Genomic DNA, 27,473 nt, shown 5'->3' on the forward strand with positions numbered 1-27,473 from the left:
GAGAATGTGCCCACTGTGATCAAGGCCTGAATTTTCCAAGTTTTTATAGTCTACATCATCTGAGACCACTAGGATACTTGTGAACATGGATCACTTTCCCTTTATCCACCTGCAGTGTCACCTACCATTCCCTGTCACTAAGTCAAAGCATCCAAGAATATCTAGAGGACTGCTTTCACATGTATATACATACATACACAACAACAGCCTCCTGACAACTCTCTTGCCTTCAGTTTCATTGTGGTTACCACGTACATATACATCCAGAATGTGATCATTCTAAACAAAATATAGAAAGGCTAATATCATGGTTTAAAATCCTTCAAATAGTTAAGGGGAAGCAGGATATTACTGGTAAAGTCTGAAACACTTCAAGGTGAAGTCACTAAGAGCAAACATGGTTTCTTAAAACACAACCACGGGAAGACTATTAGGGACCAAATACTAAACTGGATCTTAGCAATCCTCTAAGTCAATTCTTATTTTAAAATTCCATACTGGGACTGGCGCTGTGGTGTAGTGGTTAAAGCCGCCGCCTGCAGTGGTGGCATCCCATATGGGCACCAATTCGAATTCCAGCTGCTCCACTTCTGATCCAACTCTTTGCTATGGCCTGGGAAAGCAGCTGAAGATGGCCCAACTCCTTGGGCCCCTGAACCCACATGGGAGACCTGGAAGAAGCTCCTGGCTCCTGGCTTTGGATCAGCTCAACTCTGGCCATTGCGGTCAATTGGGAAGTGAACCAGTGGAATGGAAGACCCCTCTCTCTCTGGCTCTACCCCTCTCTGTAACTCTTTCAAATAAATAAATAAATCTTAAAAAAAAAAAAAAAAAAGAATTCCATACTATATAGGCTAAAATATATCTTTGTTTCCTTTAAAGAACTTCAGGTTGTCTTATTGTTAGTCTAATCTGTCCTATTCATTCATTTAGTCTACCATTTGACAAATGCAGACTGCCAACTGTACTGGCACTCATATGAAGGACACTAAGTAAGGAACACATGAAGTTTCTACTAATTCTAAGCACTTCATATATATCTCATCCAATCTCTGTCACTGTTGACTATCTGTCAACCCATCAGTTTCTAAATTATGTCCTTCTGAATGTCACCTTGCTATAAAACTCCAAATTCTTTGTGTAGAAAGACAACACATCAGCTGCCAGTTCCTAGCACATATTAAGTGACTATTAATGTTTATTAGGTCAGTTTGGAGCACAGGAAGACAGATGGTCAGATGTGTTTTCAGTGCTAAATCCTGTGTCATCTACCCATTTTCTTCTTGACACAGAACATAAACATTTTTGAGGACAGGAATGTCCCAGGTTAAACACAAGGAACTTGAACAAGGATCCGGACCCTGTGAACTGGCCTCCGATGCTGTAAGAGCAGGAAAAAATTTTAAAAATGTATGTATGTCACTCCTGAATCATACTCTATCAGCCACAGAGGCTCTTTATACTCATATTTTCTCTCTAGAGGAAAGAGCCCCATTGTATGCTTACCTTCATTATCATAGGCAAAACTGACCAGTAATCTCAAGGTTACAGGAAAATAGGAAGAAATTCCTCTCTACTAAGATTTGTAGGATTTAGGAGACTCCAAACATCACTTTTCTCAGAAAAACTAACACTGCTGGGGGGCTGGTAGTGATTTAAGTCACTGTATGCAATGCTGGCATCCCAGATGGGAGTGCCCTTAACAAGTCCTGGCTCTCCCACCTGTTCTACTTCCTATCCACCTACCAGCTTAATGTGCCTGGGAAGGCAGCAGAAGATGGCCCAAGTCCTTGGTCCCTGCCACCCACATGGGAGACCTGGGTGGAGTATCTGGCTCCTGGCTTTGGCCCGGCCTAGAATTGGTTGTTGTGGCATCTGGGGAGTAGACCTGCTGATGGAAGATCATCCTCTCTCTTTGCTGCTCTAGCTTTCAAATCAATCAATCAATCAATCAACCAACCAATAAAGCTTAAAAAAAAAACCACACATGTAAATTGATAATGCTAGAAAATTATCGATTACTGGCATTATAAAAGGATTTTTTGTCCATTAATCTAAAGGATCTAAAGGAACATTATATTTATCTTCTCCTGTCTCTTTTCAAACAACTTCCTGTTTTTTTCTACTCTGTGACGTGTAATCTCCACCTCCAATGGATAGAGATGTTTACTGCCTCTAACACAGGCTACTTTCAAAAACCACAAAAATCACACACAAAGCATTTCTTTAGAAACGGGAATCAAACCACAAAAACCATTAAAAAAGTTATTTAGATAAAAGAATCTAAATCATTAAGTCACACATTTTAGTGTAAGTGTGCTTCTCAGAAAAGAGTATGTACAGCAGGACTCACAAAAGCCTGCAAAGCTTTCTCTGTACCAACCTTATGTCTTCCACGAAAGACATTTGCAGTTGCTCCTTGGCCTAAAATATCTGATAAGAGCCACAGATGATTAGAAGTGCTCTGCATCTCGGCTTGGTCAGGTGCTTCTCTTGTTACACTAAGAGATAAGAAAATATCTGTGAGCATGTTTTCACATTAATAACACAATCAAGGGGCTGGCGCTGTGGCATAGTGGGTGAAGCCGCCACCTGCAGTGCCGGGATCCCATAAGGGCGCCGGTTCGAGTCCCAGCTGCTTGACTTCCGATCCAGCTCTGCTATGGTCTGGGAAAGCAGAAGAAGATGGCCCAAGTCCTTGGGCCACTGTACTCGTGTGGGAGACCTGGAGGAAGCTCCTGGCTCCTGATCTGTGGAGCTTTGGCTGTTGCGGCTATTTGGGGAGTGAACCAGAAGAAGGAAGACCCCTCTCTCTCTGCCTATGCCTCTCTGTAAATCTGCCTTTCAAATAAATAAACAAATTTAAAAAAAAAAAAATACAGTTAGGAAACAAATGCTAGCTCCTCCACTCTCCAGATAGCCACAACAGCAGGAAGCTGGACTGGAAGTGGAGCAGCCAGGACATGAACCGCACCCTTATGGCATGCTAGTGGTGGGTTCACCTGCTACACCACGACACCGGCCCCTAGCTGCTTTTTAGTCTCAAGTAAGACCACTGTTATTCATTGCTAAATTTAAGTGTATAAACAGGACAAAGTAAAAATCTGAGTTTCTAGCAAAATTAAAGGCTAATACACTAAGTGGACTCTGAGGAAAACCATTACCCAATGGCATCTTACATATTCAATGTAATCACGTATCATAGGGTATAAACATTTATTTCCTTTCTAATTTTGTTTTTAGTTATGAAAGTAATACTGGCTACTTACCTCTTTCAAATGTTTTGAAAGATTAATTAATGATAAATTACATTTTAAGTTTTAAGTAATAATGTAAAAATATAACTCATATAGGAAAATTACTTTGTTTCCCTCAAGCGCAAGGCAACATTGATGAAAACAACTGTTTCCACTACACAACACAACCCCAAATTTCTATCTACACCCAACCTAACAATCATAACGCCAAGGTGCAAAAATAACTATTCCTGAAAAGTTTCTAACTCTTTTGGGATTAAGGATGGTTTTTCCAACTTATAAGTATATAAAAGCATATAAATCAAGTATGCATTACCAGGTCTTAAAAAAAGAGGCGTCATCTCTAGCTTTGTACTTCAATACTGAAAAGCTATGGAACTATGAAGATATTATAAATATTTCAGTTCTACGTTAGAATAAAAGTGAAGAATGCCAACACAGCATAAACACTAGTCTCAACATACCCCCTTAAACCTGCAGAAACGTCACAACAAAGTTTGTGAACTTGGATTACCACCTCTTCACAGTAAGTTAGAACAAAGAGCAAAGAGCACCAGGAGTATGCTGCCCTAGGCATTCCAGTGATGAAGTAATGAATGGGCCTCTGGCATCCTGGCTACATATTTGTATAATTTTACCAACCACCTAATTCAGATAAGAATTTATACAAACAGCAATTTACTGGAAATAAGTGATAAAAAGATTCCCTTTTCACAAAAAGGGAATACACATTTGTCAGGTATCCTATTCAAGAGGTAACAAGCTTCCCTAATCAATGTGACTTTTCAGAAATCCTCCGGAACCTCTATGTACCCGGTGGATCACACAAAACAGGTTTGTCAGCTAAGGTACCTGCTCTCCATAGGCAGTTAGAAAAATCGTTTCACCACAGTGGTCGGGGGAAATGTCTTTTGAAATGATCTTCCATGAACCCCACAACTCATGCTGAAACATGACTCAGCACAGCCACAAGGTGCTTGCTATATATAAATTCCAGGCTGCTGGCAGCAGTGAGGTTAACTCAGCAAGTAGATCCAAGTCACCCGCGCTGCTGTCTTAAGCCTGCTTCTTTACACTGTCCAAAAGGAAAGTTACCATCTGCCCAAGAACGCAAACAGGTTTGGCGACACAGCCTGTGGACAGAGTTCCAGGATCTTCACGCTCTACCTGGATGTGAAACACTTTTATTCAACAGATAACGCTGTTCGGGGTTCTAAGCAGAAAAAGCATCAGCTTTGGTTATTCGCTTGGCAATTCCTGGAGCGGGGCTGTTTTAAGGCCCTCTATGACAAATACCTGGGAACGGGGCGGGATAACAAACCCACACGCCATGTCAGCGAGGAGTCACTGGGAACCTGCATTTCACTCGCTTATATTAAAAAGCGTCTCCCGCTTCGGGCTTCCGGTGTGAGTCAAGCCCGGCTAACATCTTGAAGCCCCAACGACACGTCTGTCTGTAATCATCTGAAACACTAATCCATGTTCAACCTGCTGATCGTGGCGACGCTCGGGAGCGGGTGGCACGCGGTACCCCCTTTATTTCCCCCAGCGGCCGGGGCCCGGGCCCGGGCCCGGACCCAACAGACTCGCCCTCTGCGCGCCCAACGTCGCCAGACCGCGCAGGGCCCGGGCTGCGGGTCCCAGGGCCAGGTGCGGGGCGAGGAGTCCAGGCGGAAGGAACGGGGCCCACGCGCGCCCATGCTACCCGGCTTCCGACGCCCCGCACACCCGGGAGGCAGCGTCCGCGCGGTGCGGGCTCGGAGAGGGCGCGGCCTCGGGTCGTGCGGGGCTCCCCAGTTCGCCCGCCCCGCCCCCGCTCTGACTCAGCATCCCAGCCACCCCCCCCCTCCCCCGGGGGGCGGGAGCGCTCGGCGCCGCGCCGCGCCAGCTCCGGCCACCCGTGCCCCGCGCCGCCTCAGCCCCCTCCGCCCGCGCCCGCCCAGCTTACCCAGCCGGGTCTCCACCACGCCACCGCCAGCGGGCTCCCGAGGCCTTCTCGCGCCCCGGGCCACTTCCGGCTTCGCGAGCCCTGGCCGCGGGGCACGTGACCGACGGCCGGCGCGCGCGCGGGTGCGGGAGCGGGTGCGCGTGCGCACGCTTGCAGGCCCGTCCGGCCGCCGTCGCCGCTGCTGCCGCGTGCTCCCGAGCCGCGGTACCCTGGACCGGGACGCGGTCTACAGCGTCTGGCCGTTCGCCGCCGCCTCTCTGGCTCAGGGTCGCAGGCGGGCAGCGCTGCGCAGTGAACGCGGTAACTCGGGTTCCCGCAGCTGCGATCCCGCCCCCTGCCCGAGCGCCTGCAGAGTGTGCGTGCGGCACTGACGGGGAAGGCAAGCGCTGAACTGGTGATCGCGACCACGCAAGTAACCCGAGGCGGGCGTAGTGCGGTAATGCGGGACTGAGCCCCCGGGTGAAAGCCCACTCTGGCGGTGGCGAAGCCACGTTATCGTCTCAGACGCCATCCTTAGTGTAAACATGTTCCCTGAACTCCCTCTTTGGAAGTGGCAGTACTAGAGAACTTAAAGTATGAAGTTTCAGAACTCAAAGGCACTGAAGCCAGGCCCTGCAGTACTTGTGCAGCCAGGGTCTCCAGCTGCTGTTCCTCCAAAAAGCGGTCGCCCTGCCCGCCCACAGCACCGCGGCCCTCCCCAACACACGGTGTGGGGCAGATCCGTGAATGCAGGACTGTTTCCGAGTGGATGCAAGAGGAGGGCGTGCTTCCCACGGGAGAGCTGCAGCAAACACCAGCGAATGGGAAACCGGGCGGAGTGGTCAGCAGCAGAGGCTTTAATGGAATAGTCCTGGGGTTGCAGTCCCAGCTCTCCCCGCCAGTCACTGACTTGAAGCGAGTTTCATACCTCTCTAAGCCTGTTTTCTTAGGCTATTTTATTAGATTGTAAAACAGCGTTTAAGTGATGAAGTCATTCTACTAAAAACTGTCCACTGCTTACAATTACAACCAATTTCCGTTCTCTGATAGTCTGATGACAACAGTGAAACCCACAGTTCAAGGTTGTGGGAGAGAAATGGGACTAACTAGGCCAAAGGTCTTGGTTACATGATTACCACATAAGTGATACACACTAAAACAACACACGGTGTTTCCCTAAAAGCCACGTGGGAACCAGTTCATGTTAGCGTTAAGGTCTAAATAAACTGCTGGGCACAGGACTAGATCAGGCACCATAGAACTTGGTGGTATTCATGCCGAAGTCACACAGATCTGTCTCTTACCTCAATTATCTCACCGGTGACGGGTAAGAGTCACCCTTGAGAGCATCTTGCTTTTAGAAGTAAGGTAATTAATGATTGTGATGGTGCTCTTGGCAACTTCAAGGAATGAAGATGGGAATTCATATACACGATTATATAACACAAAGTTTTGTTAACACACTCTAATTTCCATGTCTGGATGATCTCTAAACATATGTGATTCTTCCGAAAGGGCTTTAAAGAGCTAAGGGAAAACTAGGGGTGCTACCTTTCCATGTAAGAAACCGGCGGTACAGTACTATAAGCCTTTCTGTGCTATCTACTGAAATGAGTTCATGTTACTGATTGATGACTTAACGAGGTAGCTACCATCATTTCCCCCATTTTACAGATGGGGAAACTGAGGTAGAAAGTTATTTAACCTGCTCAATGTTCTATAATGTTACTAGCAGAACTGGTACCTGAATCTACGTAACTAGTCTGAGTTTGGAGCCTATGCTAACAAGTGTTGAGAGGACACTTGTTAGTATACTTCGAACAATTATTGTGACTGCAGTAGAACCAACCAGCTCTCCGTCAGTACAGGGGAACCTAGCAAAAAAACACCCAGCTTTCACTTCTCTATTTTTAAAAACATTTTTATTGAGGTATAATACACATTTATTTCACTGATCTATTTTTACAATTAACTGTCAGTTTACTCTATTTCATGATATAAAGAATATGTTTCATAGCTCTTCTGGAATTAAAACCAGAAAGAGATTCCTGTGCACATTGTAGAACACAATTTTAAGGAGTTTGTAGGCCACAGAAGCCCATCCATGAAACCCCTGGGGGGACACATTGGCCAAAGGTACAAACTGACTCTCCCTGGAAACCTTAATCAGAGGACTTCAACATCTGTAGTTACTCTGCTGCTTTACCTCTCAATTACCCAATGCTACTACCACTACTATTATATTTTCTCTTGCTTTCTGAGGCATAAATGAATAAAAATGGGGAAAAGTTGGGGGAAAACACTTCTAGTACTTAAATGGCCAGCTACTATTCACAAACATCATAAACACACAAGTGTACTGCACTCTAATGCACATCCAATGAAAGTGCTAGAAGACAAAATTGGGAATTTTATCATCAAATTCACATAGGCTTTTTCTAGTCCACTTTTAAGACTCCTATTTGACAGAACTAAGCTGCCTGTAACTTTTTAGACACATAATTAAATGAAGACATTCACACTCAGATTTACATATCTTTAAGTGGGAAATCAGGGAGAGATCAAGATGAGAAATTAAGGCTGAAGTATTTATAATAATTCCAGAAAAGACTTCATAGATTTCACTACATAAAATTTATTTACTATTTTATTAAAAAAGTGTATACCATCACCTACTTTTTAATCGATTAATTTATGAAACCATTCTCTTGTAGAATACACATTGGCATTGAAACAGTTTAAAGAAATGTAATGGCTATCTACAAAAAATTAGTTTTGATTGTTATATCTCCTCCATACTTTAAGTGTCTTCTCACAAAAAAGAAACTAAATATTTTGAACATTTTATATTCAGCAATTTTTAAAAAAGTACTGTTTTCCACTGCTATGGTTTTTATAAAGGTCTTGACATAAAGTTTCAAATAAAAAAATTAAGGTACTAGGATAAGTGTTTTGTCTTTTAACAACATTTTACATTAAACATCTTCAGCTGGCGTGCAACTTCTTGTCACATACCTGTTATTTAGGGAAAATTACACCCATTTTACAGAAAATCCCAATACATATACTGCAATTAGCTCAAAACAGTGTTAAAAAGATGAGTATGAATGGCACACAAAAACTGCTTTTTTATAAATAACTGGAATTTCTTATCAGGAAGTAGGCACAGGGAAATCCAATCCTTAGGGCTTTGCTCTCTGGAAGAACACCTGTAAATATAGTTTTAGTAAAGTTAATACCAATGTCAAGATATAACCTCTTTCACATGAATAATTGCCCCAAGTTTCTGAATGCCATTCTCTTATAACGTTCAACAGGTATGAAACACATTTCACGTATTTCATAAATCCACAATCTAAGAACTTTCTTCTCTTCAGGGGAATTTGTATTTCTAGGGGAGGAGACCAGTGCTGTGGCATAGTAGGTTAAGCTTCTGCCTGTGGCGCGGGCATCCCACAGGTGAGCTGGTTCAGTTCCTGGCTGCTTTTCTTCTGTTCCAGTTCTCTACTTGTGGCCTGGGAATCAGTAGGAGATGACCCAAGTGATTGAGCCTGGAGGAGACTCCTGGCTTCGGTTCAGCTCAGCTCTGGCAGTTGTGGCCATTTGGGGAATGAACTCATGGATAGAAGACCTTTTTGTCTCTCCCTCCACCTGTAATTCTCTCTCTCAAATAAAAATATAAACTCTTAAAAAAAAAAAATTTCCAACTCAATATTTCAACCTATAGATCAGGCAAGTGACTGACCTACTGTTGTACACTTTTTTTTTTTTTGACAGGCAGAGTTAGACAGTGAGAGAGAGAGACAGAGAGAAAGGTCTTCCTTTACTGTTGGTTCACCCTCCAATGGCCGCCACGGCTGGTGCACCATGCTGAGCTGAAGCCAGGAGCCAGGTGCTTCCTCCTGGTCTCCCATGAGGGTGCAGGGCCCAAGGACCTGGGCCATCTTCCACTGTACTCCCAGGCCACAGCAGAGAGCTGAACTGGAAGAGGAGCAACCGGGACAGAATCTGGCGCCCCGACCGGGACTAGAACCCAGTGCGCCGGCGCCGCAGGATTAGCCTAGTGAGCCGTGGCGCCGGCCGTACTGTTGTACACTTGACAATCCACAATTAGGTAGATATTAAGTGAGCTCTAGAAACAGGAAATGGTAGGCAGGGGCTGTATTTATCATTCTGTCCGTGGAACCTAACAGATCTGATTCACCTAACAAATAATCTCTTGATTATGTACAGAGAAAAAATTAATCACTTCATGAACTGAAGAGAGCATTACCAGCAGGCTATGTTTAAAGCAAACCTAGGGGGCAGGCATTTGGTGCAGTGGTGTGGTTAAGACACTGTTTAAGGGGCAGGCAGTGTAGGTTAAGCTGCTGCCTGTGATGCTGGCATCCTGTATGGGTGCCGATCCCAGCTGTTCCACTTCTGATCCAGCTCCCTGTTAATGGCCTGGGAAAGCAACATAGGATAGCCCAAGTCCTTGGGCCTCTGCCACCCATGTGAAGCTCCTGGCTTTAGGCTAGTCTAGCCCTGACCATTTGAAGAGTGAACCAGCAGATGGAAGATCTCTCCCTCTCTCTAACTTCATCTTTCCAGTAAAATAAATCAATCTTAAAAACAAAAAAAAGGACACATTACTTGGATTGTCTGCATCCATGTCAGAGTGCCTGAGTTTGTATCCTAGCTCCACTTCTGATTCTAGGTTCCTGGTAATGCACCTTGGGAAGGCAGCAGATAATGGTTCAAGTGCTTGGGTTCCTGTCACCTAACTGGGAAACCTGGACTGGTTTCAGCTCTGAGCTCTGATGTGGCCTTGCCCCAGCTTTCTGCCTTTCAAATAAAAATGAAAACAAATAAAAACTTTTTTAAAAGCCCAGAATAATAATAGATATAGACTTCATAAAGGAGGGCTGCTGATAAAGCAGGAATTTTGAACAGCAAAGACTGTTATTGCAAGAGAAACCAAAAAGGTAGTCTGAAAGCCTATGAAAATAAAATTAAATGCCAAACTAAGAAACATGAACTTGCTTTTAGTAAACAATAGGTTTGAGAAATTTATGAGGAAGGAGAATGAATGTAAAATGACTGTTTAAAGTTTTCAACAGGATCAGCTTTGCTAGAATAATCAAAGGAGACTAGTAAGCCTGCCCAGATGAGGAGGAAAGAATAACAAGATCTAAGAATCAACTAGGTACATAGGGAGGAATGGGCAGAAGGAATGAACATCATTTATTATAACTAGAAGAATGATGCTAACCCTGGATAATGCTACTCCTAAAATAATCCTGGGGCTGGTGCTCTGTGTAGCAGGTAAACCTGCCGCCTACAGTGCTGGCATCCTATATGGGTGCTGGTTCAAATCCCGGCTGCTCTGCTTCTGATCCAGCTTTCTACTATGGCCTGGGAAAGCACTAAAAGATGGCCCAAGTTCTTGGGCCCCTGCACCCACGCAGGAGACCCAGAAGAAGCTCCTGGCTCCTGATTGGCCCAGCTCTGGCTGTTGCAGCAACTTGGGGAGTGAACCAGCATATGGAAAACTTCTCTCTGCCTCTGCCTTTCTGTAACTCTTTCGAATAAATAAATAAATCTTTAAAAAATAAAATAATCCCATCAACAGAGAAGTTGGGCTTAGGAAAGCTTTTTACAAGTGTAAGAGCATAAATGAATATATAAGGAGCACAAGCTTTCTACAGTGTACCTTGACCTGTGTTACAAAGTTTTTTTACTTCTTTAATGCAGTTTGATTAGTTATTTAACAGAAATTACCTCCATATGCACTTTACTTTTATGGGAAAATAGAGAAGGGGAAGGTTCCCAATGATACAAAATAATTCTCAATATTCTTCTACATAAACTGAGAGATGTTTAAGTTGACGAACCCCAACTAGGAAAGTAACTAACAACAGAAGATATCAGAACTACAGTCACAGGATGGCACTCTGAATTATTATTCAGTAAAGCCCACTGCCTTTTAAAATGTGATTTATTTGGGAAGGAGAGACAGAGACAAACAGCACCCCCCCTTCCATGTACTGGTTACTCCCCAAAAGCTGGCAGTGGAGCTAAGAAATAGCGACTCAGTCCAGGTCTTCCTTATGAGTGGCAGAAATCTACCTGAGCCATCACAGTTGTGATAGAACACAGGAAGCCAGAGTTAGGAGCTGGAGCCAGAGCCAGAGCCACAAACTGAATCTAGGCACCTCAACGTGGGATGTGTCTTACTTATTAGACTAAATGCCCTTTTCCAGCAAAGCCCTTTGACTCACGCATTCCAGCAAATGTCTTGGGCAAGAGAATCAGGTAGCCATTCACTAAGTTACTTGCTACTAAGAAATGCAGTGTAGTGCTATGCCCTGAAATTTGTGAAAATGAAGACAGTAAGTAAAAGTCAGAAACAGTTTTGTAAAAGAAAATTGGCATTTTCATACCAATACACTCAAGAGGTACATTTAGTTACATTCGGGGGGGTGGGGAGGGAGAGGGAGACAGAGGTCACATCTGTTGGTTCACTCCCAAAATGTCCACAATGGCCAGAACTTGGCCAGGCTGAAGGTGGGAACTGGGTAATCTAGGTCTTTCATGTGGGGGGCAGGGAGCTGGAATCAGCAGCCAGAGTGGGAATATAACCAGGCACCCTTGAAACAGGATGTGACATCTTAACCACTGTGCCAGATGCTTGTCTCTGTCCAACTTTTTCATGTCTTTTCTGAGAGCTTAGTTGAATGGGGCTTCACGGAAACTTCTGTATTGGAACATTTTTAGAAGCAGATTTTAGAGCAAAGAGATAGTATATGTATTCTCTCTTGGTCCTATTTATATGAAGATATGTAAGTTTCCCAAATACCTACCTTTAGGTAATTTTTAAAAACTTTAGCATCAGGCTGCTGAAGTGCTTGACAAAACTCCTGAGGGGTGAGGGCAGGGAGAAAGAGGAGAACCAATGTTTTTTAAATCCATCTTAATTCATTTTTTTCATTAATTTATTTTTTTTTAAATCTCTAAAACACTGAACATTTATCATCTTAACCACTTCTACATGTAATGTCAACTACATGCACACTGCTTCACAGTAGAGTCTGAAACTATTTCATCTTGCAAAACCGAAACTGTCTATTGAACACCCCCCACACTCCTGCCCCAGCAATCACCAAAGGTACATACTTTCAGCTCCAATGAGTCTGACTACTTTAGATATCTCTTACAAGTGGAATCATGTGGTATTTGTCTCTCTGTGACTTTTTTCACTTAGTGTAATGTCCAAGTTTCATCCCTATTGTTGCATAAGATGACATTTTCTTCTTTACTGAAGACTGACTGATAATGTACTTTAAAAAGTTCATGGAAAAGGAAATTCAAAGCTTAATTTTATTTTGGTGCAAAAACTTTGCACACACATGGTCTTAAAAAGTTCATGGAAGATGTATGCTATGAAAGAACTGCATAGTTTGAAAATTTTTACACTTTTTATATTTCTTTTAATTTAAATTAATTTTAATTCCACTTTTTATAGTATTCTCAGATGTACCATATTTCGTTTATTGACTACTCATCTGCCAGTGACCATTCAAGTTGCTTTAAATCCATAGTATTCTTATTATAACTTATCAAAATCAACCCAAACAGATCCTTACCACAAAACACTATATGGCATTTTCAAATATATTGCATGTGAGGCTACCTTCAGTTTTGAGAACATGGCCCTGCTGGACAAGGTGAACTTGTGCCTAAGAAGAGTGAGTGGGACAAAAAGTACACTTCACTAGCTGTTCTCATCTAGTGAAAGTGTCACTGAACAGAGCTAGACAAAAAAGAACCCGGTGTGCTGGCACCTTCTCTAGAATTCTACAAAAAAATGTAATATTGCATGCCATAAAAATGTATTTTTTGCCAATTAAAAAAATAAGTAAAAAGTTGAAAAAAAAATTCCACAAAAAGTGTTGTCAGAACATAAGGCATATGAAAAAGCAAAAACTGAGGTTCCTTAGAGTGTCTTTTATAATTAGATCATTAGATCATTTAGCAGCCTGGAACACTATAGCTGCAAATGGAATGGTATATTTTTAGGATGGGTACTGAGATCACATGAGTAATTACCAACGGTTCCATTAAAATAAGCTTATTTATGTTACAACTGATAACCTAGAAAGTCATTAATATCTCAGTGGTTAGAGGTAGGTCATAACATAAAGAGATTCATGAATCAGTAAAAGTGAGTTAAAATCATTTTAAACACAGTAATTAGGCTGGCATTGTGGCATAGCAAGTAAAATGCCACCTCTGTGATGCTGGCATACCATATGGGCATCAGTTCAAGCCCCAGCTGCTACACTTCTGATCCAGCTCTCTGCTAATGTACCTGGGAAAGAAGTGGAAGTTGGCCCAAGTGCTTGGGCCCACGCATCCACATGGGAGACCCAGAAGAAGCTCGTGGCCTCAGAATGGCTCAACCCGTGACTGTTAGGGCCATTTGGGGAGTGAACCAGCAGATGGAAGATCTCTCCCTGTAACTGACTTTCAAATAAATAAATGAATCTTTACAAAAATGTTAAAAAGAGCATCAGGTACCACCACCTCCCCGAGCAGCCCTCATGCCATTTTCTTCAACACTGGCTTCCATTTTTGAATCACTTTGAATAGTAGGGACATTTTTGACAATATTCACAAACACCAGATGTCTTTTAGCAGTCTTTTTTTTTTTTTTAAACAGGCAGATTTAGACAGAGAGAGAGAGACAGAGAGAAAGGTCTTCTTTCTGTTGGTTCACCTCCCAAATGGCCGCTACGGCCGGCTAGCTGCGCCGATCCGAAGCAAGGAGCCAGGTGCTTCCGCCTGGTCTCCCATGCAGGTGCAGGGCCCAAGCACTTGGGCCATCCTCCACTGCACTCCCGGGCCACAGCAGAGAGCTGGACTGGAAGAGGAGCAACCGGGACAGAATCTGGCGCCCCGACTGGGACTAGAACCCGGTGTGCCGGTGCCGCAGGCGGAGGATTAGCCAGGTGAGCTGGGGCGCCGGCCTTTAGCAGTGTTTTTAAGAGGCACTGAAAATTGAGAAATAACATAGACTTCACATAAATAAATCTTTAAAACAAGAGCAATCATAAATTATGCTCTCCCTCCCTCTCTCTGTAACTCTCCCTTTCAAATAACCTAATTAGAAAATAGGTTTAAAGGCCGGCGCCGTGGCTCACTTGGCTAATCCTCTGCCTGCAGCACTGGTACCCCGGGTTCTAGTACCAGTTGGGGCACTGGATTCTGTCCCGGTTGCTCCTCTTCCAGTCCAGCTCTCTGCTGTGGCCTGGGAGTGCAGTGGAGGATGGCCCAAGTGCTTGGGCCCTGCACCCACATGGGAGACCAAGAGGAAGCACCTGGCTCCTTGCTTCAGATTAGCGCAGCTTGCTGGCCGTAGCGGCCATTTGGGAGGTGAACCAACAGAAGAAAGACCTTTCTCTCTGTCTCTCTCTCTCTCCCCCTGTCTCACTCTGTCTGTAAAAAAAAAAAAAAAAAAAAAAAATAGGCTTAAGATTTGAATAGACTTTCGTCCAAAGACATACAAATGGCCAACAGGTATATGAAAAGATGATCAATCACTACTAATCACCAGGAAAATACAAATCAAAACCATAGGGTGATTTACCTTATACCTACTAAGATGGCCACTACTGAAAAAAAACAAAAGGCAGCAAGTGTTGCTGAGAAATGGAGAACTATTTATATACATTGTGAGAATGCAAAATGGTGCAGTTGCTATGGAAAGTGGTATAAAAATTCTTCAAAAAATTAAAAAGAGAACTTCTATATGGTTCAGCAATCCTACTTCTGGGTATTTATCCAAAAGGATTAAAATCAGATCTCAAGGAGACATTAGCACTCTCATGTCATTGCAGTACTATTCATAATAGTTAAGATAAGGAAACTATGGTATATACATAAAATGGAGTATTAGCTTTATGAAAGGGAAATCCTGCCAGATGCAACAATATGGATGAACCTAGAGGACATTATGCTAAGTAAAACATAATATCACAAAAGATGAACACTATATGATTTATATCTATGAGATAACAGAAATGGGCAAACTCAGCATCAGAGAATAGTGGTTGCCAGGGGTGGAGTGGGAGTTGCTAATCAATAGGAACAAAGCCTCAATTATGTGAGATGAACATTATAAAGGTATACAACTCTATTGTATACACTATCTAATGTTGTATAGGTACAACACTGTACCTGTACACATAAAAATTCATTAAGAAGGTATATTTCATGTTAACTCTTCCTACCATATTAAAAAAAAGTAATGAAGAAACAAATCTTAGAATCTATATAAGAGATTGTAATTCTACGTCTAATCAAAGGTTTGATACCTCATTAGCTCCGTATGCCATTGGACGGAAGTCTGGAAAGTTACATGCCAAGAAAATACCTGAATTCCACTGTACAAATACCGTTGTAAAAACGCAAAATATAAGGTAACTTTTCAGCCATTTACTTTACATACAGTTTCAAATTTACATATTAAGCACTGATAAGCATGGCAAAAACTACCTTCAGAACATTGTTTCTTTATGTGCTGGTCCCCTTAGTTAGTCTGGGGAAGCAATTAGGATTAGACTTTTAGAATGTTTTTTTAAAAAAAGTAACACATTGAGTTACAAAGGAAACTATAATTATTGTAATTAAAATATTTAAAGTGAAACAGAATAAAACAACTTGCTAGTGAACAAGCTAGAGAGGCATTACCTAGTAACTCCTAATTTCAAAAGGGACCAGCATGAAAATGTTTCAAGATACTTGCAACAACTTATGTGATATGAAATTATCTGTGAATTCAACTGGACCAAGTCACAGGCAAAGCTATTGCTATGACCATTGTGTTGCCTACACAATGGCAGGAAATTAAATTTCTGTTAGAAGTTAGTAAAAACAGAAATTTCCTGCATCCTTAGAAGTCTGGACTCCAGGCTAAGAATTCTTGCTATTCTATACACAGCAAAACACCAAGCTGAATGTGGTCTGAATTTCTTAAATAAAAATTTACATTGAATGATACATACCATAGCCACATTTCTCTAAAAGCAGAATCTGCTGGGCAGCTCTTACCTGAATTATTTCTGGAGCTACCTGCAAAGAGGGCAGGTATTCTTGTTGAAGATACTGAACACATTCTGGGCCCTGAAGATTAAAAGACAGCTGTAATTCATTGTTTTCTTTCTTGACATTTACACTGCTTAAAAAGAAATGGGAACAACACATGGATACTTTTACAGCAATGCAGTATTGTGATGACGAACACAGACTTCAGGGCCATACTCTCTTCAGAGTGCTGTCCCTGCACTAACTAAGCTGCATTTCCTGATGACTTATAATTGTTCCTAAATCAGAACGCCTGACTGCCATCCCTCTAAACCAACAGAGCTAGATCACAATTCAACAACCCTTCAAAGAAAACTCGCTCCTAAGTGAGAGGAGATAACACTATGGTGTCTTTGGAAGTTTTCTACATCCCTTCTGCTTTCCTTCTCATCATGTCTTTAAGCTGTCCCCTCTATGCTTACTTCCTATGCACAGCTCATCACTGTTTTGAAACCCCACTGATATTACTTAATAGAAAAAAATTTTTTTTAAATCAAGAGAAGTAAATTTGCATCTAAAGTCTGAAAGGCAATGTGAGAGAGGGATTGAGATCTTCCATCTGTTCGTTCACTCCTCAAATGGCTGCAAAACAATGACCTACCCAGGAGCCTGGAACTACATCCAAGTCTCCCATGTGTGTGTCAGGGGCCAAAACAAATGGGCCATCTTCTGCTGCTTTCCCAGGAGCATTAGCTGGACTGAAAGCAGAGTAGCTGGGATTAGAACTGGTGCTCTGATATGAGATGCTGGTATAGAAAGCCGAACGCTGGCCTCCAATTTAGTATCATTTAGCTCAATTCTGAGTGTCCTGAAATTAGGGTTTCTATGGACAAGACAAATACTTGTGAACTGTAAATACCATCTTACTGTCCCTTTTCATTCCTCACCTTCCTTGTCTCTGTAGTATTCAACTGTGTCACCCAATCTTCTCTATTGAGACCCTCTCTTCCTTTAGTTTTCATAATACTCTTACCCTTGGTTCTACTCCTAGCTTTCTCTTCTTGATACCTGCATTGGCCAAGGTTCTCTCCAACCTGTCTTACTAAGTTTAATTTACTTGTATCATTTTGCTTAACTGTATATAGTGAAGACTTTCCCATCAATACATTTGTAAAATTTTTAGTCATTTATTTTTATTTATTTTAAAAGCTGAGAAAGAGCGCAGGACAGACATTTTCCATCTGCTGATTTCACTCCCCAAACGCCCTCATTAGCTAGGCTGAGACAAGAAGAAACCAGGATTCTGGAACTCATTCTGGTTCTCTCGTGTGGGTGGCAGAAACCCAAATACTTGAGCCATCACCTGCTGCCTCCCAGGGTACACTAGCAGGAAGAAAGAATGGGAAGTAGAGCTGGGACTCAAATCCAGGCATTGTGTTCTGTGAGTGGGAATCCCAAGCAGTGTTTTAACTGCTATACCAAATACGCTCCAACTCCCATAAATATTTAGTTTTGCTTCAGATTCTTACTCCAACCTGCTCTCTGAACAGTTTTTCTCACCCCAATATCCTCAATTACAACCCTACTGCCTAATGACTCCCTAACTCTTCATATGTAGTGCTATTCAACCAACTAGTTCCACTGTACTTTTTAGCTGTTACTTCTACCTGTGTAATTTACAGGAAAATCTGTTCTCACCAATTCTACCAGATAACATCTTCACACACTCACTTATTCTTGCAAAGAATGCCAGCTCCCCTTCTTGTCAGTCCAATCAAAGTACAAATGTCTTAAGGCATATTTAAAAGATAAACAGGGGCCAGCACTGTGGCACAGCGGGTTAACGCCTTGGCCTGAGGCACTGGCATCCCATATGGACACCAGTTCTAGTCCCAGTTGCTCCTCTTCCGATCCAGCTCTCTGCTATAGCCTGGGAAAACAGCAGAAGATGGCCCAAGTCCTTGGGTCCCTGCACCTGTGTGGGAGATCCAGAAGAAGCTCCTGGCTCCTGGTCGGATAGATGTAGCTCTGGCTGTTGCAGCCAATTGGGGAGTGAACCAACGGATGGAAGACCTCTCTCTCACTTTCTCTCTCTCTGCCTCTCCTCTCTCTGTGTAACTCTTTGAAATAAAATAAATAAATCTTTAAAAAAAAAGAAATAAAATAAATCTTAAAACCTCTTTCCTACAGCTTCTTTAGACTGTCCCTTAGGCAAAATGGTACATTACACTTTAGTACCTTATGATTTTATTTTACTTTATTTTTTAAAACTTATTTATTTGTGGCCGACGCCGCAGCTCACTTGGCTGATCCTCCACCTGCAGCACTGGTACCCCAGGTTCTAGTACCAGTTGGGGCGCCAGATTCTGTCCCAGTTGCTCCTCTTCCAGTCCAGCTCTCTGCTGTGGCCCGGGAGTGCAGTGGAGGATGGCCCAAGTGCTTGGGCCCTGCACCCGCATGGGAGACCAAGAGGAAGCACCTGGCTCCTTGCTTCGGATCGGTGCAGTGTGCCAGCCGTAGCGGCCATTTGTGGGGTGAACCAACGGAAAAGGAAGACCTTTCTCTCTCTCTAACTCTGCCTGTCAAAAAAAAAAAAAAAAAAAAAAAAAGGCCGGCGCCGTGGCTTAACAGGCTAATCCTCCGCCTTGTGGCGCTGGCACACCGGGTTCTAGTCCTGGTTGGGGCGCCGGATTCTATCCCGGTTGCCCCTCTTCCAGGCTAGCTCTCTGCTATGGCCCAGGAAGGCAGTGGAGGATGGCCCAAGTTCTTGGGCCCTATACCCGCATGGGAGACCAGGAGAAGCACCTGGCTCTTGGCTTCGGATCAGCGAGATGTGCTGGCCGCAGCGGCCATTGGAGGGTGAACCAACGGCAAAAAGGAAGACCTTTCTCTCTCTCTCTCTCTACCCACTCTGCCTGTCAAAAAACAAAAAACAAAAAAAAAAAAAAACACAAAAACAAAACAAAACAAAAAACAAAAAAAACTTATTTATTTGAGAGGCAGAGACAGAGAATATTCCATCTGCTGGTTCACTCCCCAAATGGCTGCAATGGCCTGATCTGAAGCTTCTTCCAGGTCTCCCATGTGGGTGCAGGGGCCCAAGCACTTGGGCCATCTTCTACTGCTTTCCCAGGCTATAGCAGAGAGCTGAATCAGAAGTAGAGCAGCTAGGACTCGAACTGGCACCAATATGGGATGCCGGCACTACAGGTGGAAGCTTAGCCTACTATGCCACAGCACCAGCTCTGCGCCTTATAATTTTAAGCACCTATTGAAGTACTGATTTAGCCCACTGGGAATTATTTACATGCTGGTCTCCCTGAATCCTGAGCTCCATAAATATTGAGGGACTTTTTATTCATCCTTATACAGCATCCCTACTGCCTCTAAATAGACACTCTTTACCCTAGGAAACAGCAGGTACAGAGAAAGTGCTGCCGAGTGGAAAACCCTCAAATCTGTATTAGAACCAAAAACTCAAGTTCAAATAAGTGAGTGGGCAGAAAAGAGAGTGGTGACAGACTCATGTGTTTTTTTAGGGTTGGAGGAACTGCTGCTCTTCAGCCACCTGCAGCTATGTGGAAATGCAGGTTCTGTGGGGGGATTGTGGTTTTGAAAGGAGGTAGAGATCAATAATTGTTGTTTACAAAAATAAAAAGAAAAGAAGTACCTGAATTGCTGACAACCAATTCAAGTTATTTAAAAATATCCCAGTGTTGGGGCTGGCACTGTGGTTTAGTAGGTTAAGCCTGTGCCTGCAGCGCCAGCATCCCATAGGAGTTCTGGTTCATGTACCGACTGCTCCTCTTCTGGTCCAGCTCCCTGCTAATGACCTGGGAATTCCATGGAAGATGGTCCAAGTGCTTGGGCCCCTGCACCCACATGGGAGACTTGGAAGAAGCTCCTGGATCCTGTCTCTGGATGGGCCCAGCTTCAGCTGTTGTGGTCATTTGGGGAGTAAACCAGCAGGTGGAATACCTCTCTCTGTAACTCTGCCTCTCAAATAAATACATAAATCTTAAAAGAAAAAATATCCCAGTGTCACTTATGACTAATACACATGATGAGGCTGACAAAGAAGAGGAGGGTACTGCAAGGTAGTTAAGTGCTTCACACAGTCTAAATACTCAAAAGCTGGAGGACTCGAACTGAGGAAGCTTGCCAGATTGTGAAATCTGGACCTCGTAACTCTGGTTAAGATTTTTCACACCTTTGTCAAAAAACATGTATTTTAAACCTGTTGCCCAAAATATGAGATAACAGGTACTACTGCTGTCATTCAGCCCCTCACCCATATCCAGGAAGTCAGAATTGAAGTTAACTGCCTTTGATAAAAGGTACAGCTCTCAAGAATGAGATGAATCAAACACAATTAAAACTATCACCAATCTTCCACATGAGACAACACTGCAGGTGAGGGATGCACAAGGCTTACCCGTTTGAGATGAATGGTTTTCAGTGTCACTGCACATTCAGATAAGGCCTGCGAAAAACAAGTTTAAGAATTTTAGTATGGCCAGTTCTTGGTTACTGATCCAAATTTACCTCCAAAGAAGGGACAGAGAAAGGAAAGGTAATAGGAGAGTGGAGGAAGTAGGTTGAATAGAAAAATAACAAAAGCAGAATATGCTATCTTCAGGTAGCGAGTTACAGTTATGAAGCTTGGCATTTACTGTGCTGTGTGAAAGTGAGAAGAGGACAACTGTTTGGTAGTAAAGTATTCAGGAGACTAGGTGTGGGGAAACAATTCATACGCAGAGGACAAAGTTGCCATTTTATGCTGTTAAAGGTCAGATAAAACCACTAAGCACAAGTTTTAGAACTCAAGTAGTAGGAACAAATTAATAACTCAGTTAAGCTTCAAAAACTGTATCATGTGCCCTCTTGTGGCCCTAGAAAAAACTTTGGTTGTTGCAGCTGAAAGAACTGGAGTTTTACACATAAAATTTAGTATCAGAATTTAAGAATCCACAAAAGGCCACAAGGTATCACCAAACTTTAAAAAAGTGAATCCTAATTTGAAATCATTAAATTAAAAAAAATAATAAAAACTAAAACATAACCTGGCATTAAAGAAGAGACGGTGAGTGTAAGAGAGCTACACAAGGTAAACAAAGATTCCTAGGTGCTTACCAACACTGTTTGTGCATCTGCCAGGTCAAAGGTTTGTTTTAAAGGTGCTAGGAAACATGCAGGGACAATGTGCTTATAAACAAAATCAGCAAATCCCACTGGTCCGTCTTTACCTCCTGTCAAGAGAATTCAAATTTTCATCTTGTATAAAAAAAAAGTCAATTAATTCATCACTTGGGAAAAACAATTCCCAGTTCCTGTCTATGTTCTATGTAGGGAAAGGGTTCCATTTCATCTCTACGAGTCTTAAGAATGACAGTTTTAAAAAAAATGATCTTACCCCAGAGTTCTACCAATTTTGAAAGGATGATAAAACAGGTTTTCTGGGCAATTGGATCTGGATATTCAACTGCTCCTTGGATAACAGTTATTAACACTCGTTCTACATTTTCTGCACCTGAAGAGAAAAATCTTGTGTTTGTTTTCTAACAGAACCAGAAAAACAACCCGAAGTTCTTGTTTTACACACAGTAATAAGTCAAAAAGCATTTACAGACTTGATACGGTCCCTCTCCATTTTTTTTAACTGGGCACCTAAAATTCCAAGAAACATTGAAAAATCAGTATTCCCTTGATATCTTACTCATTGGATTTCTTATACACCAGAATCCCGGACACTGATTTACAAAGTCCCACTTATTTTTAATCTCAAAATGGTAAACTAGCTAGTAAGACTCATCAAAGTTCTTAAAAGTACTACTAATACTACTAAGAACTAATGAAAGAATACTGTCTTAGGACAAAAAGGATCTAAATCCAAATTAATTTTAAGGTATTCTACATGGAAGTGACTCTCATTCTGAAATAATGAGCTGTTACCCTAAGGCTCAGCGTAACAATGTATTTCCAAGTTTCCCGTTCACATCAGTTCTCTCTTGTTCATTCACAGGTACCACTGTGACAGGGACTTACACAGGCAACCTAGATATGCATGCATCCCCACCTTGATTGGCTATAACTTCGCTCATTCCACTGCCTGTGACTGTTTGCAGGAAAGCAAAATAACTCCTCCGCAACATCTGCTTCTCTAAAGCGGCAGACTGGTCGTTTTCTTCTGCTGGTCGGAGCAGCACTTCAAAAATCGCATGGAGCAGGGGCATGAACATCTGCTGTAAGAATGGGGACACCTGTATCTGAAGACAAGAAGCAAACATCACTTCTTCAGAAACGAGCAAGAAAATTACTATGAAACTCAGAAAAGAAATTTTACATAAAGTCTTTCCTCTAAGTTTATTTAGGATATATATTTACCTAATTCAGCCAGCAAATATCCATTTTATATGTAACATATGTAAACCACCGAAAGTCTTAAAATCATTACTCAACCCATTGCCTATAGCTTATGGTAACAGGTGGTGATACATTTCACTAATGAATATTGCCACAGAATATTTTCTCCTTTAAATTTTTATATCAACTCTCAGGTTTTATGTGTCCTTCTCTTTACCTCAATTTCTTCATCTATGACATCCACCTAGGACCCTAGGATTATTTAAGGATCAAATAAATGTACAAAAAATGCTGAGATTCTTAACTTAGAAAGCACTGTGTATGTGTTGGCCATTTTTATTACTCAGCTTACACTTGGCATAAATTTCCTTGAACATAAAACTTAACTGCATATGCTAAATCTTTTAACTCCTGCTGTGCACCCAAATTAAGTGCTTCTTATTCACCTCTTAGCTATTTGGTGCTCAGTACTGTTCTTATTTGCTTTTCTAAAAAAGCAGACTAGTCATCTGCTACACAGAGCAGATAAGGCCTATTTTATTAAACCGCCCAGAAGGTACAACCTTTGTGTCAGGCAGTGTGCAAGACATTGAGGACAATAAAAATGCAATGACCCAGGCACTCAAATAACTCATGTTTCTTTAAAAAACCAAGGACAAAAACCAAAACGTGTCATGAATTCTGACGATCTTTAAGTCAGGAGTCTCTCAGAGCTCTCAAGATTTGTGCTACCTTAAACTTGGCTGTGATTTGGTTGATGAGAGGAATGAACTCCTGCAAGTCTTTTGCTTCACAGTCTTTGAGCATATGTTCCGAGGCAGATGGGATGAATGGAAGAACTTCTTCCTCTAGACAAATAATCATTCGATGAAGGAAAGTGCGAACTCCACTTCTAAGAATATCCTTTTGTAAGGGGCAACTGAGGGCTGGCAAGAATGTTTGTAAACAGTCCAGATAAACTTCAGAACAGCCACATTGTTTCACAGTCTGCTTGTTGCTGAAAGCCTTGCTGGTTCGGCTATAAGCAAAATAGGCAGCTAATGATAACTTTATTCTTTAAATGAAGTATTCAAAAATAATGTACAACAAATTATAAAATTCATAAAAGAAATGAACTGCTTGTTTTTTATGTCACCATTACTTCCATTTTTAGCTAACATGATAATCTGTAACTGCCTTCAGTTACTGTTCCATAACAAAGGGCTACAGTTAGATTCAATGAAACAGATACAATTAATCTAATTCCTCTAATGCGTGTCTACCTGAATGTTTTACTGCTCCCACTGAGAAAGTATATAGACAGAGAAAAACAAATTCATTTACTATGACCAGGCTATACTAAAAGTACAAACTAAAATTCAATTCAGAAAACAATCTTTAGAATCGAGTTAGTTATGCAACCTGTAATACTTAGCTCTTGCTCTGAAGAATTCTGTAGTACAAATTCTCTATATAACTCCTAATTACCAGTCATTACAACTTTCATGCTGTCACTGTTTACCAAGGAAAGTATGGGCAGAAAGGGAAAAATGGCTGCTTCAGTGGTGTTCAGGACACATTGCAATGGCAAGAGAAGCCTCATTGTCCTACTCTTTAAGGTACCAAGCCTAGCCAAAAATGTTCCAATATACCATTGGGGTACAAACACTTTAGTTAACCCCCCCTAAATACACAATTAGCTTAGACTAAAGAATTCTGAGCAATTAAGGATTCAGACAGTTGTCAAAGCAAAAATGCAGACTGGTATGCAATCTACTCTTTTCTTCAGCTAAATCTTCTAAACCACTGGATTTAGAAGAAAAAGGTTTAGACAATTCTCTGGACAGTTCAGCTTTTTGAAAACAGACAAGTGCTCCCATCCTAAATGATCCTAATAAGTGGTTCTGTCTGTGCAGAGTTACAAACCTTAAAATTCTAACTGTAATCACACTCACCTGGCAAATCCAACAGCATGGTTAAGACAATCTGCTAGACATGCCTGCCTTTCTTCATCCTGTGCCAGCATCAGTTTTTCTAACAGAATTTTAAACTTCTCCATCAGTGGAGTCAACAGGTTCCTCATCAGCGCTTGCTTCCTTTCTGCTGGGTATTCACTATTCACAACCAGCACTCCAGCTGTCTCATAAATAAACAGCTGATCGTCGCTGCTCAACAAGGACTGGTAACCATTCTCCTAGGAGAAAATTTGGTCTTAGTGAAGTTTCTCCTTTTTGACTTCCTCTCACTTATGCAGAATAAGTGCAAGAGGGACAGGATAAGTCATCTATTATGTTAATTTATAATTAATTACATTAATTTGTAATTAATGTAATGCATTTTTGTCTCACAACTATACAATGAAAACTGAATTAACAGTCAAAAGATCATGGTTTGAAGTCTAGTCCTACAAGACTTTGCAAATGATCACTTATGATAAATATTGGCTTTCTAATATTTTTTGGAAAAATCTTATTTATAAAACTTATGAGGCTAAACATGAAGGGTACAAAAAAGTGCTTATTAGTACAAAGGCTACATGAATTAGCAGTTTCGACACTGTTTAAGATTGTGAATGAAAATGAAATGTCATTCACACAAATATTCCATATATAGGTCAATTTTTATTCACAGCTGTTGTTATTTTTACCTTTATGCACTCAGGCCAAAAGGAGAAAAAAATCATTAGCCATCAAGTTTTCAACACTAAAAATCCCTATTAAGAAATTATATATAAAACCTAGTCTTAAAAGTTCTATTATGTGGCAGTTTCATTATAAAAGAATTCTCTACCCCTGAAAAGTAATGTTCCTATTTAAAAATAACTAAAGCATTTATTAAATACCTGCTAGAAGTTTTCACTGCTCTAGAAATTGAGAATACAAAGATGAAGTAATTGCCTAATTATAAGATACTCTAAAAATGTGCTGTCAAGTGGCTGGTGTCATGGCAAGGTCGGTTAAGCTGTCACCTGTGACACAGGCATCCCATATGGGCACTGGTTCGTGTAGCAGCTGCTCCACTTCCAATCAAGCTCCTTCCTAATGTGCCTGGGAAAGCAGCAGAAGATGGCCCTACTGCTTGGGCCCCTGCCACCCATGTGGAAGACCTGGAAGAAGCTCCTGACCTTGGCTTGGCCCAGCCCTGGCTGTTACAGGTATTTGGGGAGGAATCCATAGATGGAAAATCTTAATTCTGCCTTCAGATAAATAAATCTTTTTTAAAAAAATGTGTAATCATAACCCAAGTAAGTGGTAAGCTTTCAAGAAAACAATTTGAAACAATCTTTGTATATATTGAAAAAGGGCTGGTGCTGTGGCTTAACAGGCTAATCCTCCGCCTTGCGGTGCCGGCACACCGGGTTCTAGTCCCGGTGGCCCCTCTTCCAGGCCAGTTCTCTGCTGTGGCCCGGGAAGGCAGTGGAGGATGGCCCAAGTCCTTGGGCCCTGCACCCGCATGGGAGACCAGGAGAAGCACCTGGCTCCTGGCTTCGGATCAGCATGATGCGCCGGCCGGCCGGCCGCAGCGGCCATTGGAGGGTGAACCAATGGCAAAAAGGAAGACCTTTCTGTCTCTCTCTCTCTCTCACTATCCACTCTGCCTGTCCAAAAAAAAAAGAAAAGAAAAGAAAGAAAGAAATTATGCATAATTTAAAAAAAAAAGAAAGAAAAAGGATTACAAGGACAAATCCTTATCTTTATGCACTGTATGAAAAACATGAAAGCTTTCCATCTGTAAAATATGGCTTCTTTAAACCCAATACTCATCAGTATTTTAAAAATCAAGGTATCATTTTATGTTTAGCATTTTAAACTGGCCACTATAGTAGTAACTTTCACTAAATGAGTGTATTTCACTTTAAACAGAACATGTCTACATCAAAAATGTACTTATAACGTAAATCTTCCTTGTGAAATGAATAGCAGACTATTCAAATCAACCAGCAGTAAAGTTTTTTTACCTTCAGCCTAAAGTTACACGGAAAAAGTTCAGTCTAACAGTAGCTGTTCCCAAAAATGGTGACTACCTTTATAGTACTAATTAAGAATAATTTAAAAATTGAATTTCTTCTCCATAAAATACCTAATATTAAACGTACAGACGACCATAACTCATGCTGCCAAATTAATCAGAAAGCTCTTTATGCCTCTCTATTACTATTTTCATTTACTGTATCAACAGAAGTTTGGCAAACAGAACTAACTAGCTAGCACACATGCCTCCCTCCTCAACATGTTTTTTTTTTTAAGTTGCTCACAAAGGTAAAGGCTAATGGCATATATGGCCTCAATTTGGGGAAAATACTTCGGAAGGATACTTACAGGTGGAGAAAGTTCTAGTAAATCTTGTATTCTATTCAAAATATCCTCAATGAAAGGATTCATTTGTTTACTAAGTAAAAAGAGAGAAAGTAAAAATTACACAATACTCAAAAATTACTAGAATACGAAATCCCCCTTCCAGACAAGTAAAAATGTTCAGTTCTAAGCTAGTCACCTCTCATTCAGACTACTAGTTTTTCAAAATTATCTGTATGCTCCATAGTGACAGACTACCAAGGCTAGACTTAAGAATCTTACAAATTTAACACTAAGTTTTCATGCCAAAAAATGGTACTCCTAAAGAAGAAAAAACAGATTATGTATTTTTCTAGGAACAGATTTTTTTTTTTAAAAAAGATTTATTTATCTGAAAGGCAGAGGGAGAGGCAGAGAGAGAGGGAGAAACAGAGAGATCTTCTATTCGCTAGTTCACTCCCTAGATGGCCAAAATGGCCAGGGCTGGCCAAGGCCAAAGCCAGGAGCCAGGAGCTTCATCCAGTGCAGGGCCCAAGCACTTGCATAGTTATCCTCCACTGCTCTCCCAGGCACATAAGTAGGGAA

The 27,473-nt window shown here is 41.7% G+C and overlaps 2 protein-coding genes across 2 annotated transcripts in view; both read right to left on the minus strand.

Moving 5' to 3' along the window:
- TBK1 (TANK binding kinase 1) overlaps positions 1-5,288 on the minus strand; it is a 48,011-nt gene extending 42,723 nt beyond the window's left edge. The window contains exons 1-2 of the mRNA XM_062203300.1: positions 5,206-5,288; positions 2,384-2,501 (exon numbers count right to left, since the gene is read on the minus strand). Of these exons, the coding sequence (XP_062059284.1) occupies positions 2,384-2,470 (87 nt within the window). The 5' untranslated portion in view covers positions 2,471-2,501; positions 5,206-5,288. The remainder of the gene's footprint in view (positions 1-2,383; positions 2,502-5,205) is intronic.
- A 2,515-nt stretch (positions 5,289-7,803) lies between these two features.
- XPOT (exportin for tRNA) overlaps positions 7,804-27,473 on the minus strand; it is a 40,379-nt gene continuing 20,709 nt past the window's right edge. Inside the window, exons 16-25 of the mRNA XM_062203301.1 lie at positions 26,913-26,982; positions 24,549-24,787; positions 23,347-23,632; positions 22,328-22,517; positions 21,665-21,781; positions 21,385-21,500; positions 20,687-20,734; positions 16,279-16,350; positions 12,030-12,086; positions 7,804-8,393 (exon numbers count right to left, since the gene is read on the minus strand). Coding sequence (XP_062059285.1) covers positions 8,367-8,393; positions 12,030-12,086; positions 16,279-16,350; positions 20,687-20,734; positions 21,385-21,500; positions 21,665-21,781; positions 22,328-22,517; positions 23,347-23,632; positions 24,549-24,787; positions 26,913-26,982 — 1,222 coding nt within the window. The 3' untranslated portion in view covers positions 7,804-8,366. The remainder of the gene's footprint in view (positions 8,394-12,029; positions 12,087-16,278; positions 16,351-20,686; positions 20,735-21,384; positions 21,501-21,664; positions 21,782-22,327; positions 22,518-23,346; positions 23,633-24,548; positions 24,788-26,912; positions 26,983-27,473) is intronic.

This window comes from Lepus europaeus, chromosome 10 (genome assembly GCF_033115175.1).
Source record: "Lepus europaeus isolate LE1 chromosome 10, mLepTim1.pri, whole genome shotgun sequence".
Taxonomy (NCBI): Eukaryota; Metazoa; Chordata; class Mammalia; order Lagomorpha; family Leporidae; genus Lepus; species Lepus europaeus.